Raw genomic sequence first — 15,500 nt, forward strand, 5'->3', positions numbered from 1 at the left:
GTGCCATTAGAAAGAATGATTTTTTAGGGGAACAGTGACTTTTAATGCAAGCTCGCCAGTGTAAAGCTGCCGGAGATGTGCGGCTCCGGCCGCGAACTCATTCAGTTGCTGAATTGCGCGACGGAATACGATTTCGGATCGCGAATACGAATGCGCGAGCGAGCTTCCGATTTTGCTTGATGAATCAGCCTCATAGACTTAATAACAGCATGCAATGCCAAGCTGCAATATCTAAAGCTAGTAAAGTACTTTCTCATATTAAAAGAGGAAAAGACTGCAGAGATGGAGACATAATCCTGCCCCTGTACAAAGCAATGGTCAGACCACATCTGGCATATGCATTCCAGTTCTGGGCAAAAGTTGACAGAGTGCAGAGAAGGGAAACAAAACTAATAAAAGGAATAGAGGAGCTCAGCTATGAGGAGAGATTAGCTGAACTGAATCTATTCTATCTTGAGAAGAGACGTTTAAGGGGGATATAATCACCCTGTATAAATATATAAATGGTCCATATATAGAACTCTCTTCCCAATTACTCACTTTGAGATGATTACAAAGAACAAAAGGGCACTTTTTGCGTCTGGAGGTAAAGAAGTTTAAGCTCTGGATAAGAAAGGGATTCTTCACTGTAAGGTCTGTGAAAATGTGGAATCTCTCTCAAGAAGTAGTTTCAGCAACTACTATAAATTGCTTTAAGAAAAAGCTGGATGTTTTTCTAGAAGCACATAGTATAACTAGTTATTAAGGATTTAAAGTAATGATAATGAAGACTGTTGATCTAGGGAACATTTGATTGCCCCATGAAGTCAGGAAGGAATTTTTTCCCCTGTTGAAGCAAATTGTACCAGGGTTTTTTTGCCTTCCTCTGGACCAACTATGTCTTATAGAGTTTTATATCTGGGCTATGTTTATTTCCCTAGTGATTGAACTTGTTGGACCTATGTCTTTTTTCAACCTACTATGTAATTACATTACAGTCAAAGTATATATTGCCAACCCCGTTGTATCATCACAGGGTTGGAATATTCATGCTAGACAATGTTTTACTAACACACCAACATCAGGTGACCGTTCCAGTCTAGTTCGCCCGATGGGTTTCGCCTGACAAGGCTTCCTCAGGGGTTTGTTGGAACTTAGACGGTCTAGACATAATAAATATACATGTTATATAGAAACAGTAGTGGTTTAAACACAAGGATATTTAGGTAAATTATTAGTATAGACTAGTATTGCCATATATAACATTGGTTGCCAACCAGTGGTCCTGTCTGTGAGAAAATTTTGGTGGTCTGTGGCACTGGCTGGTGCGCCCCCAAGCAGGGTCAGGAAAAAGACCCTGCTGAGAGGGCGCACCAGGCAAAGCTGTGGACCATGTTCCATGTACAGATGGCAAGCTCAAGGAAGTGGGTGGCTTGCGGCTTAGTGGGCAGGTTCTAACATCATGATGTCACTCGGGGAAGTTTTTTCCCCTTTGAGTGACACACGGCTTCCCGCGCATGCGCTGTCCAGAGCCAGTAAATTTAGTGGTCGGTGGGTCTGAAAAGGTTGGCGACCACTGATATATAAAAGTTGTACTTAACAGTGTATATAAATATGTACTTTGTTAAACGTTACACCAAACATAGTATTAAGCACAAGGATATTTGAAAGAGTTCATAGTATAGTATGTTCATAATAATTGTTGCCATATATAAAGTGGTACTCAACAATATATTAAAATGTATACTTAATGAACATTACACCAAATATGTTGGATACATTTTATACAGAATGATAGGTAGAAAGATATATTAGATGAGATGTCAGATGCTTGAGAATATATATGTATATAGCACTTACTTTTATGTAGATGGTAGGTCAATGAATATATTAGGTAGGTCAATGATTAAGATGAGAGATAAGTGAGCTATCGATGCCTTAAAGCAAATTGAATAGTTCAAGTATATAGGTATATAGCAATGATCCTTTTATCTATATATTTTGTATATTATAGAATGAAGAGACAAAAGGATGACTTACATATAAAGGAGATGTTGGTAATACTGTATGTACTGATGTACTGTAGGTAATTACAGGAGAGTTTACAAAAGATATCGCAAACAAATTGCATAGCCTCCAAGTGAGGTTATCCCATGTATAATCACCAATATAGAAAAATGATGGTCTTTGATCAAAATGTCATGAAGATCCTTTAAACATTTGGGAAAAACAAAATGTGTATTTATAAATAATTGAAATTATTTGATGCTTGTCCCTCAAATGAGTAGGTTTACTGGGGGTATCTATATATCTCTGTCCAGTGTCTGCTAGTAACAGTCACTGAAGTCACTCTTTGACTAATGGATCCACCTTGTTGCAGATAAATTGGGGTTCAGGTGCTAGATGCCTCCAGCAATGTGTAACAAGGTAGATGTTTTGATAAGCAAAGTTTTTTATGTTTTAAAGATGGCCTAATGATGAAATTTTAGGGGGTGTTAGCCACAGGTGTCCCCCACTTGCATCTCTAATTTTGTTCACATGTACCCCCCTGTTCCAGAGAAATTGGGGTTCAGGTGCCAGAAGCCTCCAGCAATGTGTAACAGGGTAGATTTTTTTGGATGGGCAGAGTTTTTATGGTATGACAATGGCCCAATGATGAAATTTTAGAGGGTGTTAGTCACAGGTGTCCCCTGTTCCAGAGAAAATAGGGTTCAAAATAGCGAAGGGGACAGGGTAGTGTAGTATGACATTTCTAGTTTTGTGACAGGTAGGTATAAATTTGGGGTTCCCACCTCCTTGCTTTGTAAGTGGGGGTCCATATTTGTATTTTTCTATTTTGGGCTTCTAGACACACTAACTTTTAAAACAGCAACCCTGATTTTCAATTTTCACTATTTCTTATAATTATAACTGTCATATCTTGAAAGTTGTAAAAGGTGGTGAGATGAAATTTGGGGTACTGCTAGCTATGAGGGTCCCCTGTGTACCCTGAAAATTTCAGTAGGACATACTGTTTAGGGGATATGGAGGTTTGTACTGGGAGGGATGTAAGGCTGCAGTCCATGACATGCAGCATTCATACACAAAAGATGTCCAAAGTCAAAGCCATTGTACATGCCCATTTGTACACGACCCCTGGTAGATTTATTTCACAGGTAGTTTTTTTCGGTAGAACACCAGGAGACTGGCATCTTCACGTAGTGAATGTTCCCAGCAAAAACAGAAAAGAAACAATACAGAATTTGTGAAACAAGCATATCCTGCATATTTTGGTATTAAACTGGGGGACCCATATGGTATGCAAAACTTGTGTCTACATTAGTGGAAAACTGAAACGTTTGAAATTTGGTTTAATAATTGTTATTTTTGTGCTGTAAATGTAAAAGGTTTCAATCGTTAAAAGAAAAACAAGTGGGAGTACCCTGATTTGGAATCAGCAAGACGACCTGTGCCGCATGGTGCTGATGTTCCCCTACCAGTGTTCAGTACACTCCCTGATATTCCTGTATCCGACATGGAGGATATACTGGGTTTGGAGAGTAATTAATGAGTTAGCAGTGGAAGTGAATATAAGGTTTCATCAAACCAGCAGTTCTCCCAAGAAGAGCTCAGTGATTTAATATGTGACCTAAGTCTGTCAAAACAAGCATCCAAACTTTTAGCAACCAGGCTAAAAGAAAAAGACTGTCTGAGACTGGAAGTTAAAATACCCGTTTATAGGACAATAGAGGTGACACTCTGACCATATTTCAGTGAAGATGGAGGTTTGCCATCATGAACACCAATGGTCCATATGTGTTGATTTAAAAATTGTGAACTTCCTACTTGGACAGCAACGTGGATACACAAAGTTCCCATGTGTTATCTGCTTGTGGGATAGTGGAGCAAAGCAGGATCACTGGAAAAAAGTGACATGGCCTCCAATGGAAAACATGAAAAAAGGTGCAGCAAACATCATTAACACCTTTGTTTGAAAAAAAAAACGTTTTTCCTCCACTACACATAAAGTTGGGAACAATGAAGCAATTTGTTGGAGCTCTGAACAAGAATGGTGATTGCTTCAAATATATTTATAGATTCTTCCCTGAATTGAGTACTGAAAAATTAAAAGCAGGAATCTTTGATAGACACCAGATTCGGAAACTGATAAATGATTCAAATTTTACAAGTTACATGACTGATACTGAAGCTTCTGCCTGGCACAGCTATGTTACAGTTGTCAAGAACTTCTTGGGTAACCATAAAGCACAAAATCTTGATTAACTGGTACAAAACTTGCTCCTAAACTTTAAAAATTTGGATGCTACTATGAGCATAAGGGTAAACTATCTCAATAGTTATTTGCAAAAATTTCCAGAAAACCTTGGCGATTTCAGTGAGGAACAAGGGGAGAAGTTCCATCAGGATATAAAGGTGATGGAAGAAAGATATCAGGGCAGATGGGATAAACACATGATGGCAGACTACTGCTGGAGCCTTCAACCTGATTGCCTTGATCATCAGCATAAAAGGAAATTATACAAACAGAGTTTTTCAATTACTGATTAGTTCTGTAAATATACTGAATATAGGATATATTGACATTAAGTATTTCAAAAATTAAATTTTGTATATGTAGGCATATCTAGTTTAATTTTGCTTAATATTCATGTTTTATTAGTTTTCTATGAAGGTTATTATTGAGGTAATTATTTCAACAACTAGAACCAGTCTAGGAAATGTAATACCATATTTGGTTACCTCAACCTTGAAATGAGTTACAAGGCTTAACAGGGCCCACCATTGTGCAGGTGGGGGGAGGGGGGGAATGAAGTTAAATAAATCACTTTTCTCTTCATTGAAGACATATGATGCTTCTCACTCCATTATCCATCCTAATCTTGACATTATACCTGGCAATCAAAAGTTTGTTGAAAAACTTTCCGCATTGACAGGTACCGGTTGACAATCGAAAATCCAGCCATTGATAATCTGGATTCTTCAGATCGAGTTGATGAATTTCAGATTGCATTTACAGTACAGGGATCTCAGTACACTGCTGCGAGAGGAAGACTGGTCTGTGTTGCGTCCCAGCCCACTAATCAGCTCCTTCTCCCTGTTTGATCCATTTTTTACCTGTATAATCCCTACAAGTATGCTTTTAACTAACTGCAAGTTAGGAATTTTCTCAGTAATTTATTTTACAAACAACTGTTATATGAAAAAATTATATGTTATATGGTATATATATGTGAAAAATAAAAAAACTTCTGAATCACCCCACCTCACCAACCATTCATCTAATGTCAGATGAACACATCTTTTACAAACCTCTGAGTTTAAAACATTCAACCTGACACATATTTGATTCGCTGATATATATTTATTGGATACAATTTTTTTTTTCTTTTTGTAATCAGTGTACTGTTTGACTCTGAGCATTATGAGCTTTCACTATGCTTTTCCTCAACATATACCAATTGCAAAGACTTACTTGCTATCTCTTAGGAAGCCGTTTTGGCGAAACGCTTTGGTTTACAAGACGTTAATATTGTGTAATCCTACTCTGACATACAATATCAGGGATATTTTGTCTAGTAAAAAAAGGTCATATTCCCCACCTTTTATACATGTGAAAATTACCTTCACCTTTAATGTAAATATGTTGGTGATATAATCACGCATACCTTGTATATGACATTTTTTCTATTGAATATACTCAGTGTTTACCACAAAAAATTGCAGGCAATTGCTGAGTTTCCCAACAGCCATCACGTTTTCACTAATAACCACCATTCTCCACCAAGTCTCCCTTTTCTCAGTTGCTGGTGAAGAGAAAATGTTTCCAAAACACCCAGCACCTAAATGCCAGCTTGGTAAAACCATTGGGACTTTGGGACAGCTGCTGTCATATAAACTTAAAAAAGTACTTAATTTCCTCGGCAGTCCCACACAAACTTATTCTCACTCAGAATCACTATTTTTTTTAATGCATTGTATTATTAAAACATTATTCTGATCACAAAACTGCCTTGATGCTAGATATTTTATTTTGCAATATTTCTGAGATAATTTACTTAAATTTCTAGTGTGGTAAAACACCTGTCTTGTTTTTCTAAAGTTCTGTTGTCTATTTTTCCTGGTCACACTCACGTACTGTCTTGGCACTGGAAATTTTCTTTCAAACCATACCTAAAAGTTATGGATCTGATTTTTAAATTCATAAACAAAGATACATAAGAGGTTTGCTGTGAATCTAAGATGAGAATTCATAGTTTTGTGTGCAGTGTGTATATATTTACCCTAAATGACCACTATGTTTAAGTATATTTTTTTAACTGCATGTTAACTGAAATATCAAATCTTACCATTACATTGCAGCAACTGAAATAATTTAGTCATGCAGATATTGTCAAAGTTCAAACCAAACAGAATGAGGAGGCGATTTTAATGTGGTATGGTTGTTGGTGCCAGCTGGGCTGTTCAGAGTATTTCAAAAATTGCTGCCCTGCTAGGGATATTATCTTGGCACACTTTTGGCCCCTATTTATCAAATGAGCATTGTTTAAATGTCCAAACCCACCTTAGTGTTGCTGGCCAACAATATACCTTTAGGTTTGCAGTGTATCTTCTGAAGTTTCTGAACTTCGTTTCTTGAACATGACAATAAGTTCACTGTACATAAATGGACTCCATAGTCACCAGATCTCAATCCAATAGAGCATCTTTGGTATGTGGTGGAAGTAGTCATTCACTTCATGGATGCTCAGCTGGGAAATCTGTGGCATCTGTGTTATGCTATCATTCTATATGAACCAAAATCCCATGGGAATGTTTCAAAGCAACTTGTTAAATCTATGCTACAAACAACTGTGGCAGTTCTGAAGTGTACTGGCAAGGTGTACACACTGGCCACTTCATTAGTGAAGTGGCCAGTAAGTATGTCAAAAAAGCATTAACCCCCCTAGCGGTAATCCTGAGTGTGACTCAGGGTGGAAAAAACTTGCAGAAAGCGGTAACCCCGAGTCACACTCAGGGTAACTTTGGGAGCCCCCTTACCTGTGCCCCGAAGCGGTACTGCGATTGGACGATCCCGCTGTGATGCCGGGACGCCTGTCCGTTGGGGGGCGTGGCCGGGCGGGAAATTTAAATGCAGATTACAGAGTAATCTGCTTTTAAATGCCACCTGGGTCCCGGCCGCGGCTTCTCACGTTTGCAGTTAGATGCGATGCACCATGCAGGATTTCTGCATGGGGCATCACATCTAACTGTGAAAGCGATCACCAATAGTAAATTCCGGGGGTGATGCCATCTGGAAATCGCAGCGATTGAACGCACCAATAGCGATTTGGAGTCCCTTGTGGAATCAAGTGATAGGGATTCACCAGGAAATTTGTCATCAGACAGCGAAAGTGAACTGAGTGACGATTCTGGACCTGAGGTCAGTGCTTTGTGCACATTGCTGCTCCATTGACCTTGGTGCGGACCAGACAGCACCGCCAGGGTTTCCATTTACCGACGCACCTGGAATGAAAATTGAGCCTGAATGTGACGACCCCCTGGCATACCTGAAGTTGTTTTTGAACGATAAAGTTATCAAAAAAAATGTTGCAGAGACAAACAGGTAAGCTGCTCTTGTGTTTGCTAACTTTTTAAAATTTTTTGCTAATTTTTTTTATGCCAACATGTGTGCTGCTCTGTGCTAACTTTTTAACTTTTTTGTGTAAACATATATGCTGCTCTTTGTTTGCTAACATAATACTTGCAACCTTCACAATATAAAAGAACATATCCTAAAATACATTTTTTATTTTGTTTTATGCAGGTACGCTGGACAACAACAAGGGGCTCTACACCTGAGGTTTGCAAGAAGCAGAAAGTGGGAACCTGTGACCAAGTATGACATTTGGCTATTTTTGGGCTTGGTGATCCTGCAGGGAGTTGTGGGCAAACCCGTGCAGAAGTGGTACTGGTCCAAGAATAAAATGATTGCCACTCCATTCTTTGGCACAGTCATGCCAGAGTACCGACATCCTGCATCATGAAGTACCTGCACTTCTCAAACAACGAAGAATTTGATGAGACTACCCATCCTGCACCAAAACTGAAAAAAATTTGGGAAGTGTCTCAGATGATTCTACAAAATTTCCAGCAAACCTATGTGCCAGAAAGAGATGTCAGCATTGACGAAAGTCTAATGGCTTACAAGAAGAGGTTCAGCTGGGTGCAGTAAATTTCGTTTAAGAGGGCACAATTTGGTGTGAAAAGCATATGCTGTGTGAATCCTCATCTAGCTACATCTGGAATACGGTACTGTACATTGGAAAAGGGACACAGTTCAACCCCAGATACAGCTAATATGGATTGGCAACATCTTCAGTGCTATCCTTCATTGAGCCATTGCTAGATCAGGGCTATTGTGTCACAACTGACAATTTCTACACCTCTCCTGAGCTTTATGAGTTCCTTCTACAACACAGTACAGATGCCTATGGAACCGTTAAGATTAACCGGCAAAACCTGCCAGCACTGTTTGCAAAAGGGAAGCTGAAGACAGGAGAAATTGTTGCCTGACAGAAAGGCAAGATGATGGCCCTGAGATGGCGTGACAAGAAAGATGTGTGCCTGATGAGTACTGTCCATGCTGCCTCCACTGTTCTGGTACAGACAAAATGTGGGAAAGAAGTGATGAAGCCACAGGTGGTGATTAACTACAACAACACCATGGGAGGTGTCTACAGAGCTGACCAAGCCATGACATTCTACCCAGTGATGAGGAAACAGCAAAGGCAGTATTACAAAATGATTTTCAGGCATCTAGTTGAGCAGTGCCTATGGAATGCCTACATTCTGTACAAAAAAATAGTCAGAGGCCTGTGAATCATTCAGACTTCATTTTGCAATTTTCCAAATCCATAGTCAAGAACCACCAAACATCATCCATAGCTATGAATAGACCTGGACGTCGTGCTTCCACCGTTGTCAACCCAGAATGCCTGAACGGTCGTCACTTCGTTGAATACATCCCACCAACCCAGAAAAAGGCGGCACCTACAAGGATGTGCGTGGTTTGCTGCTCAAAGACCGATGACAGAGGAAGAAAGAAACGCAAGGAAACCAGGTTCTACTGTCCTGACTGTGATGTTGGACTTTGTGCAACACCCTGCTTCAAAATCTACCACAACCGGCATGTCTACTAAAAATATAAATATTTCTTTTCTAAAATCTGCATTTAATTTATATTATTTATCAATAATATTGCACCCTTGTTTGGAAAATTTCAGTGAGAAATTTTTGATAAAAAAGTTTTTTTTTGATAAATTACATTGTTGTGGTTTAAAATGTCATTATTTTTTATAATTATGATTTAAAATTATGTATTATAATTTATGATTATAATATAATAAATATCATTATTATACCCGTGAGTTAATCCTAAGAGTTACAGGCCCACAATATAAACAAAAATTTCTATGCAAAAAAAATTTTTTTTGCATAAAAAAACTAACAGAATTAAAAAGCTGGGGGGGTATATTTATATTGTGACACCAATGCAGGATTGATGGTAGAAGGCAGATATATTTGCCCAAGATTCCTCTCCTCTTCCTCTTACCTGTGAGGTAATTAATGAAGAAGCACTGAGGGTGGGGATATAACAGAGCCAGGAGCTCAGTCAGTATCTCTCTGCTTGAGGACACAGACAGGTGGTCTGTGTGAGTGAGCTCAAGTCGGTCTGTGTAAATGAGCTCAAAAGTGAGTAAAAGGTTATTGGAAGCTTGGTTTTGAGCTGACAGGGAGAAGCCCTCCAGCTGATAGACAGGGACGTCTTATGTATAGTAAGTGCCGGGCAAGAAAGGTTTACTTTTGCTGTTGTGTTATTTTATCCGCAACTTTCAATAAACCTGGCTTCAAGTCAGCTTAACACTTATACCTCGGTGTGTGATCTGAATTGGATGAACCAGACAAGTGTCCTTTAACCCCATCAAAGGTGAGCGTAACCCCTCACAAATGGTGGAGGATGCGGGCAACACATTAAACTCTGAAAATGGATGACTTGCTAAAAGCCCTGATACAGTCTGCGGCAGCCCAGCAGGAGGCAACCAGAGAACAACAGCACACAAATGCAACCCAGCAAGAAGCCAACCGCTTACTGCCTGCACAGCTAACCACCCTGATAGAGGCCACGAATAAAGACCGCCAAGTCTTGCAGGAAGTGGTGCAGCTTGTAGATCTTGTGGAGCGATACTCTGCGGCTGAGGATCTTCTAAATAACCCTCAGCCCTCAACCCCACGGATTCCAAGAGTTCCTGGTAAGACTGTTATGGGGCTTAAGGGAGCTGGGAGAAATGTGAAGACTTTAAATGAAGAAGTTAATGAGACTGTGGGCTCAGGAAAGCCCAAGGTGTATTATTTTGGAGTAAACAAAGGGCCTAGAAGATGTTTTCGGTGTAATGAATTGGAACACATTGCAGTAAACTGTCCTATGACTACTGAACGTATGCAATGTGATGTTGCCTTTCTGAAAAACCGCATGTCTATGTTTGCGCAGGTGGTGTGTACTGCGGCAGGTTCAGACAGCGCGGAAAAACATTTGTGTGAATTAAAAGTGAATGATCAAAGTGTGACTGCGCTGCTAGGCTCAGGGAGTGTAGTAACTCTGGTGAAAGCAGGCCTTATAGGCCCCTCTGACAGTAAGTCAAACATGTTCACTGTGACTTGTGTGCATGGGGATAAATGTGAATACCAGACAACCCTTGCTTCTATTACAACTCCCTATGGGTCAGCGCTTCATAAAGTTGGATTAGTCCCAGCACAAACGCATGAGGTTATTCTTGGAAGAGATTTTCCACATTTTTGAAATTTTGGGAGTCCAAGTTGGAACTAAAAAGAGGTGCACCGCAGATATTGACAGCCTCTGACATATGCCCAGAACCATTAGAGGATTCCCCTTTAGGGGATGTAGTTGAGGTATCAGCAGATAGCTTCACTCCTTTTCCATTTTCTGTTATGGCAGGAGACCTAGATGAGTCCGCGTCAGAGACTGAGAATGAAGAGGACAGAGTTAGTCCGAAAGTTTGCCGCAGTCCTTTCCCAGCTCCACCAGAAGAGAACAATGAGATTGAAAGTGATAAGAAAAAGTTTGAGGCTGTACCTGTGCTTGTACCTAAAAAAGGAAGAAAAGGAAAGGCCTGCTAGAAAATCAAGGAACTCCAGTAGAAGTAGACATAAGCGTAGGGGAGGTAGTAGGGAAAGACAAAAGGCAAGGAGTAGAAGTATTGACAAGGACAGGATTTCAGCAGTCATGCCAATTGTTAAGGAACATATGGAACAGGCTCAAGGGGTACAGCAAATGATTTATGATAGGGGGAAATGGGCTACGCAGCAAGAGAGGGAAAATAGGGAAGATGGTGATGAGTCTAAAGAAGAGAATTGCCAGTCCTGTTTCGGATACACTTAGTGAGAGACCGTGTCTCTGAAAGTGAAAGTGTCCCTGTATGGACTGACAAACATACTTCCAGACTGACTGAGGGGCAGGCGGATGAGGGTGTTTCTATCTGAGATGGAAGCTGATGGATGTGTGCCTGTGCTGGCTGGGGAAAAGTTTCCTTTTATTGAAGTCCATGCCTATGGATGGGATCCTGTTTCAGCTGAGACAAAATAACAGCCTGAAGGGCAGGACGAAGAAGCTGAGCCAATGGTGGCTGAGGAAGGAGATGTTGAATCTGATGATGAAGAGAATGAAGGGACAAAAGAGAAAAAAGAAGAAGTTGGCACTCTGCAACCGGGCTTGGCCTACCAGTACAGTAGCAAACACGATAGTGCCATATCTCACTTCACACAGTCTACTGAAGTCCTAGAGAAAAAAGGGGCTCTACTTCAAGAGCAGTTGGAAAAGGCTGTCCCTGTTTCCCAAAAGGTGCTGGAAGAGTTTAGTAAATTAAGCGAAGTAAAGTCGGGAAAGGCTGTCCCTGTTTCCCAAAAGGTGCGGGAAGAGTTTAGTTAATTAAACGAAGTAAAGATTGGAAAAGCTGTCCCTATTTGCAAAAAGGTGCGGGAAGAGTTTAGTAAATTAAACCAAGGAAGATAAATTCCTCTCCTATGTGAAGTAGCAGGTGGAAGACTCTCACCTGTGAGGTAATTAATAAAGAAGAACTGAGGGTGGGGATATAACACAGAGCCAGGAGCTCAGTCAGTAGCTCTCTGTTTGGGGACACAGACAGGTGGTCTGTGTGAACTCTCTGCTTGAGGACACAGACAGATGGTCTGTATGAAGAAGCTCACTGCTTAGGGACACAGACAGATGGTCTGTGGGAGTGAGCTCTCTGCTTGAAGACACAGACAGGTGGTCTGTGTGAGGAAGCTCTCTGCTTAGGGACACAGACAGGTGGTCTGTGTGAGTGAGCTCTCTGCTTGGGGATACATACAGGTGGTCTGTGTGAGTGAGCTCTCTGCTTGGGGATACAGACAGGTGGTCTGTGTGAGTAAGCTCTCTGCTTGAGGACACAGACAGGTGGTCTGTGTGAGTGAGCTCTCTGCCTGGGGACACAGAAGGTCGGTCTGTGTGAGTGAGCTCAAGTCGGTCTGTGTAAATGAGCTCAAAAGTGAGTAAAAGGTTGTTGGAAGCTTGGTTTTGAGCTGAAAGGGAGAAGCCCTCCAGCTGATAGACAGAGACGTCTTATGTATAGTAAGTGCCGGACAGGCGAGGTTTTCTTTTGCTGTTGTGTTATTTTATCTGCAACCTTCAATAAACCTGGCTACAAGTCAGCTTAACACTTATACCTCAGTGTGTTCTCTGAGTTGGATGAACCAGACAAGTGTCCTTTAACCCCAGCAAAGGCGATCCTGAGTGTAACCCCTCACAATATATATATATAAATATATATATATATATATATATATATATATATATATATCAATATTAACTAATCACCCATAGCAAAGAAGATGTAATAAATACAAATATAATTATAAAATATAGCTGTAGTTATAATAAAAATACATTTTTTAAACAAAAAGAGCAAATGTGTTGGCAATTAGAGACTTGACAATCATCCATTTGTTGCTGAGACATAATTCCAAGCCTCATGCCATAAAATAAATTGTTCTTCTATTTAATAATTCCTTACTTTTTTTTTGATCTAACAGCAAGATATCCATTTTCACAGTGCCTTTTTTTTTTTATTTATCCAAAATATCCTATATTTTAGCAATTGTGCCTTATCTCGGATAGGTAATACCTTCAAACTAATCAAATTCATTTCTTGGAGTCATTCATTCTTCAGAGGTTGGAATATGAGAATACTATTCCTTAAGTATCAATTTACTAGTAATAAACTTAACTTTTATATAGATGTTACATCACCTATACTGTTATATCCAAAAACACAGGTGAAAAGACAATTAGACAATTGAATGTGAAATTCCATGCTAGTACATTGTAATACATACTATCTTCAATTTCTCACTAATTTGGGCACCTGCACAGTAAATAATTTAGGTCCTCTTGCTCTATCTTGCCCTAATTGGGCAGACATGAGGCAACTGCATTAATATGCAAATTAGGACAAGTGTGCATAGAAGTTAATTGGCCCCAAATGATCAGTAGTGTCTTTAAATGTTTACCTATTTAATGTTTTTTACAACTAAATTATTCTTACATTTTAATGCAAACTGTTTTAGAAATATGTAAAAATTTAACTGCTTATAACACAGCAAAAGGTTTTTGTTTTCAGTAAATAATCATGTGCAAAATTCATGTACAAGCACAAGCACCTATCAATATATGTGTGTGTCTATCAACATGGCAACATAAGGATTTGCATTTTGAAAGAGGAAAATTTTATCTTACTTTCTTATTTTCTTTTTTAAGTACCGTCCATTGTCAAGACATTTACAGTTGCTGCAAAAACAAATCAGTCCATGATTCTTAAGTGGACATTCCCCAATAATACTTATGTGAGTACATACACATATACTGTGGAGGTAATACATGAAAATTTTACCCAATTTGTTTCAAAAATTAAAGCCAATTTTACAAAAGTGGAGAACCTGACAGCTGGAGAAACATACAATTTTACTATCTACACAGTAACCAATAATGACATTTGGAGCTATAAATATCCAATAATTTCGGATACAACAAGTAAGTATCTTAAACTAAATTATTTTTTATCATTATAATTTTAAACAGCATTTGTGTTTTGTTTTGTTTTATTGCGATTAAGGATAATGTATTGTCTTTCACTTTCTCTTACCTGTTACTCCGTTACCTTGCAGATTCGCCTTTGTAATTTATTATTCACTTAAATTATTAAATGTGATTAAAATTTCCTTTGAAAAGAAAACCCAATTACATGCAAAACATCTAAAATCTTCCTTTCAACCCTATTGTGTCTAGATATCCTTTTTTACTAGCTTATAGTAAAGTTGATAAAATATACAAGTTTTACACATGAATGCCTAAACTGGCCCCACACACTTGCAGTCTCCTTTAGATTTATATGCAAATATGAAAAGTCTTACCCCTCTGAAAATAAACTAATTTAATTGTGTAGACAGAAGGTTTAAAAATGTTTGCAAAATGTAATACATACAAGCACCTAATTTTAAATCTATGATAACCCTTACTTGACCTTTATTAAACAGACCTTTAAAACTTCTACTTTACAAAAAAAAGTAGACAACGGTGGCTGTGACAGAACGGGAGTGCAGAGTGTTCTGAAATAACCATGTCCCACATCCCAGGAGGCTGTGTATATCTGTGTGTTTTTTCCTTTGAATGATGAAATAAAGCTGTAACATACTATTCAGAAATTAATTCTTCTATTATAAATTTCTTCCAGTGCCAAATGAACCACAAAGTCTTGATGGATATGCGACCGGTATTGCCAAAATATTTATTGTCTGGATACCACCCAAGGATGTTCATGCTAGTTTATATGAGTACAATGTGGAGTGGCAGAATGTAAACCTAAATGATGACAAGGGACTAAATACAACCAAGGACACACATTTTAATATCAGCAGCCTGTTTCCAGGAAATCTTTATACAATAGCAGTAACATCTGTGTTTAGAAATATTTTTAGTGTAAATGCTTTAAAACATGTGCAAACCAGTAAGATAATTTTTAATATTTATTTTTTTTGTACCCTTTTTAATGCATGTCTTGGCATAGTTTAGTTTTTATGAATGATGCAGTTATGAATGATGAAGAATACCCGGCAGTCAAACAGAACAGTATGCATTAGTAGGCACTTGAATATCAACAAAATGCAAACAGCTTCTGTGTTTTCACTTGGCTAAAGGGTCCATAAACATAAACACTTAGTCAACTGACCTGTTGGTGTGTTTGGACCATAATGAGGGGGGGATGGAAAAGCTACTGTCAGACACCCTTGACACAGGTTTATCAGTGGGGAACCATTAGGTTTTCACATAGATCTTTCAGCAGGTGTTTTCTGGCATTTAGCTCAATATTATTGTTTGTTAAAATTGCTAAATTGATTTACTGCCTTTGACACAGAGTACCTTTAGAAACCCC

General features: G+C 38.9%; 1 protein-coding gene across 4 annotated transcripts in view; it reads left to right on the top strand.

The window, feature by feature from the left end:
• The window catches only part of LOC140340209 (receptor-type tyrosine-protein phosphatase H-like), a 362,696-nt gene that overhangs the window by 187,547 nt on the left and 159,649 nt on the right, over positions 1 to 15,500 (top strand). For all 4 annotated transcript variants that reach the window (XR_011922623.1, XM_072425256.1, XM_072425257.1 and 1 more), the window contains exons 8-9: positions 13,829 to 14,101; positions 14,802 to 15,074. Coding sequence is in view for 3 of the 4 variants with exons in the window: in XM_072425256.1 (XP_072281357.1) it covers positions 13,829 to 14,101; positions 14,802 to 15,074 (546 nt within the window). In the remaining variant the exon portion in view is untranslated. The remainder of the gene's footprint in view (positions 1 to 13,828; positions 14,102 to 14,801; positions 15,075 to 15,500) is intronic.

This window comes from Pyxicephalus adspersus, chromosome 11 (genome assembly GCF_032062135.1).
Source record: "Pyxicephalus adspersus chromosome 11, UCB_Pads_2.0, whole genome shotgun sequence".
Lineage (NCBI taxonomy): Eukaryota > Metazoa > Chordata > Amphibia > Anura > Pyxicephalidae > Pyxicephalus > Pyxicephalus adspersus.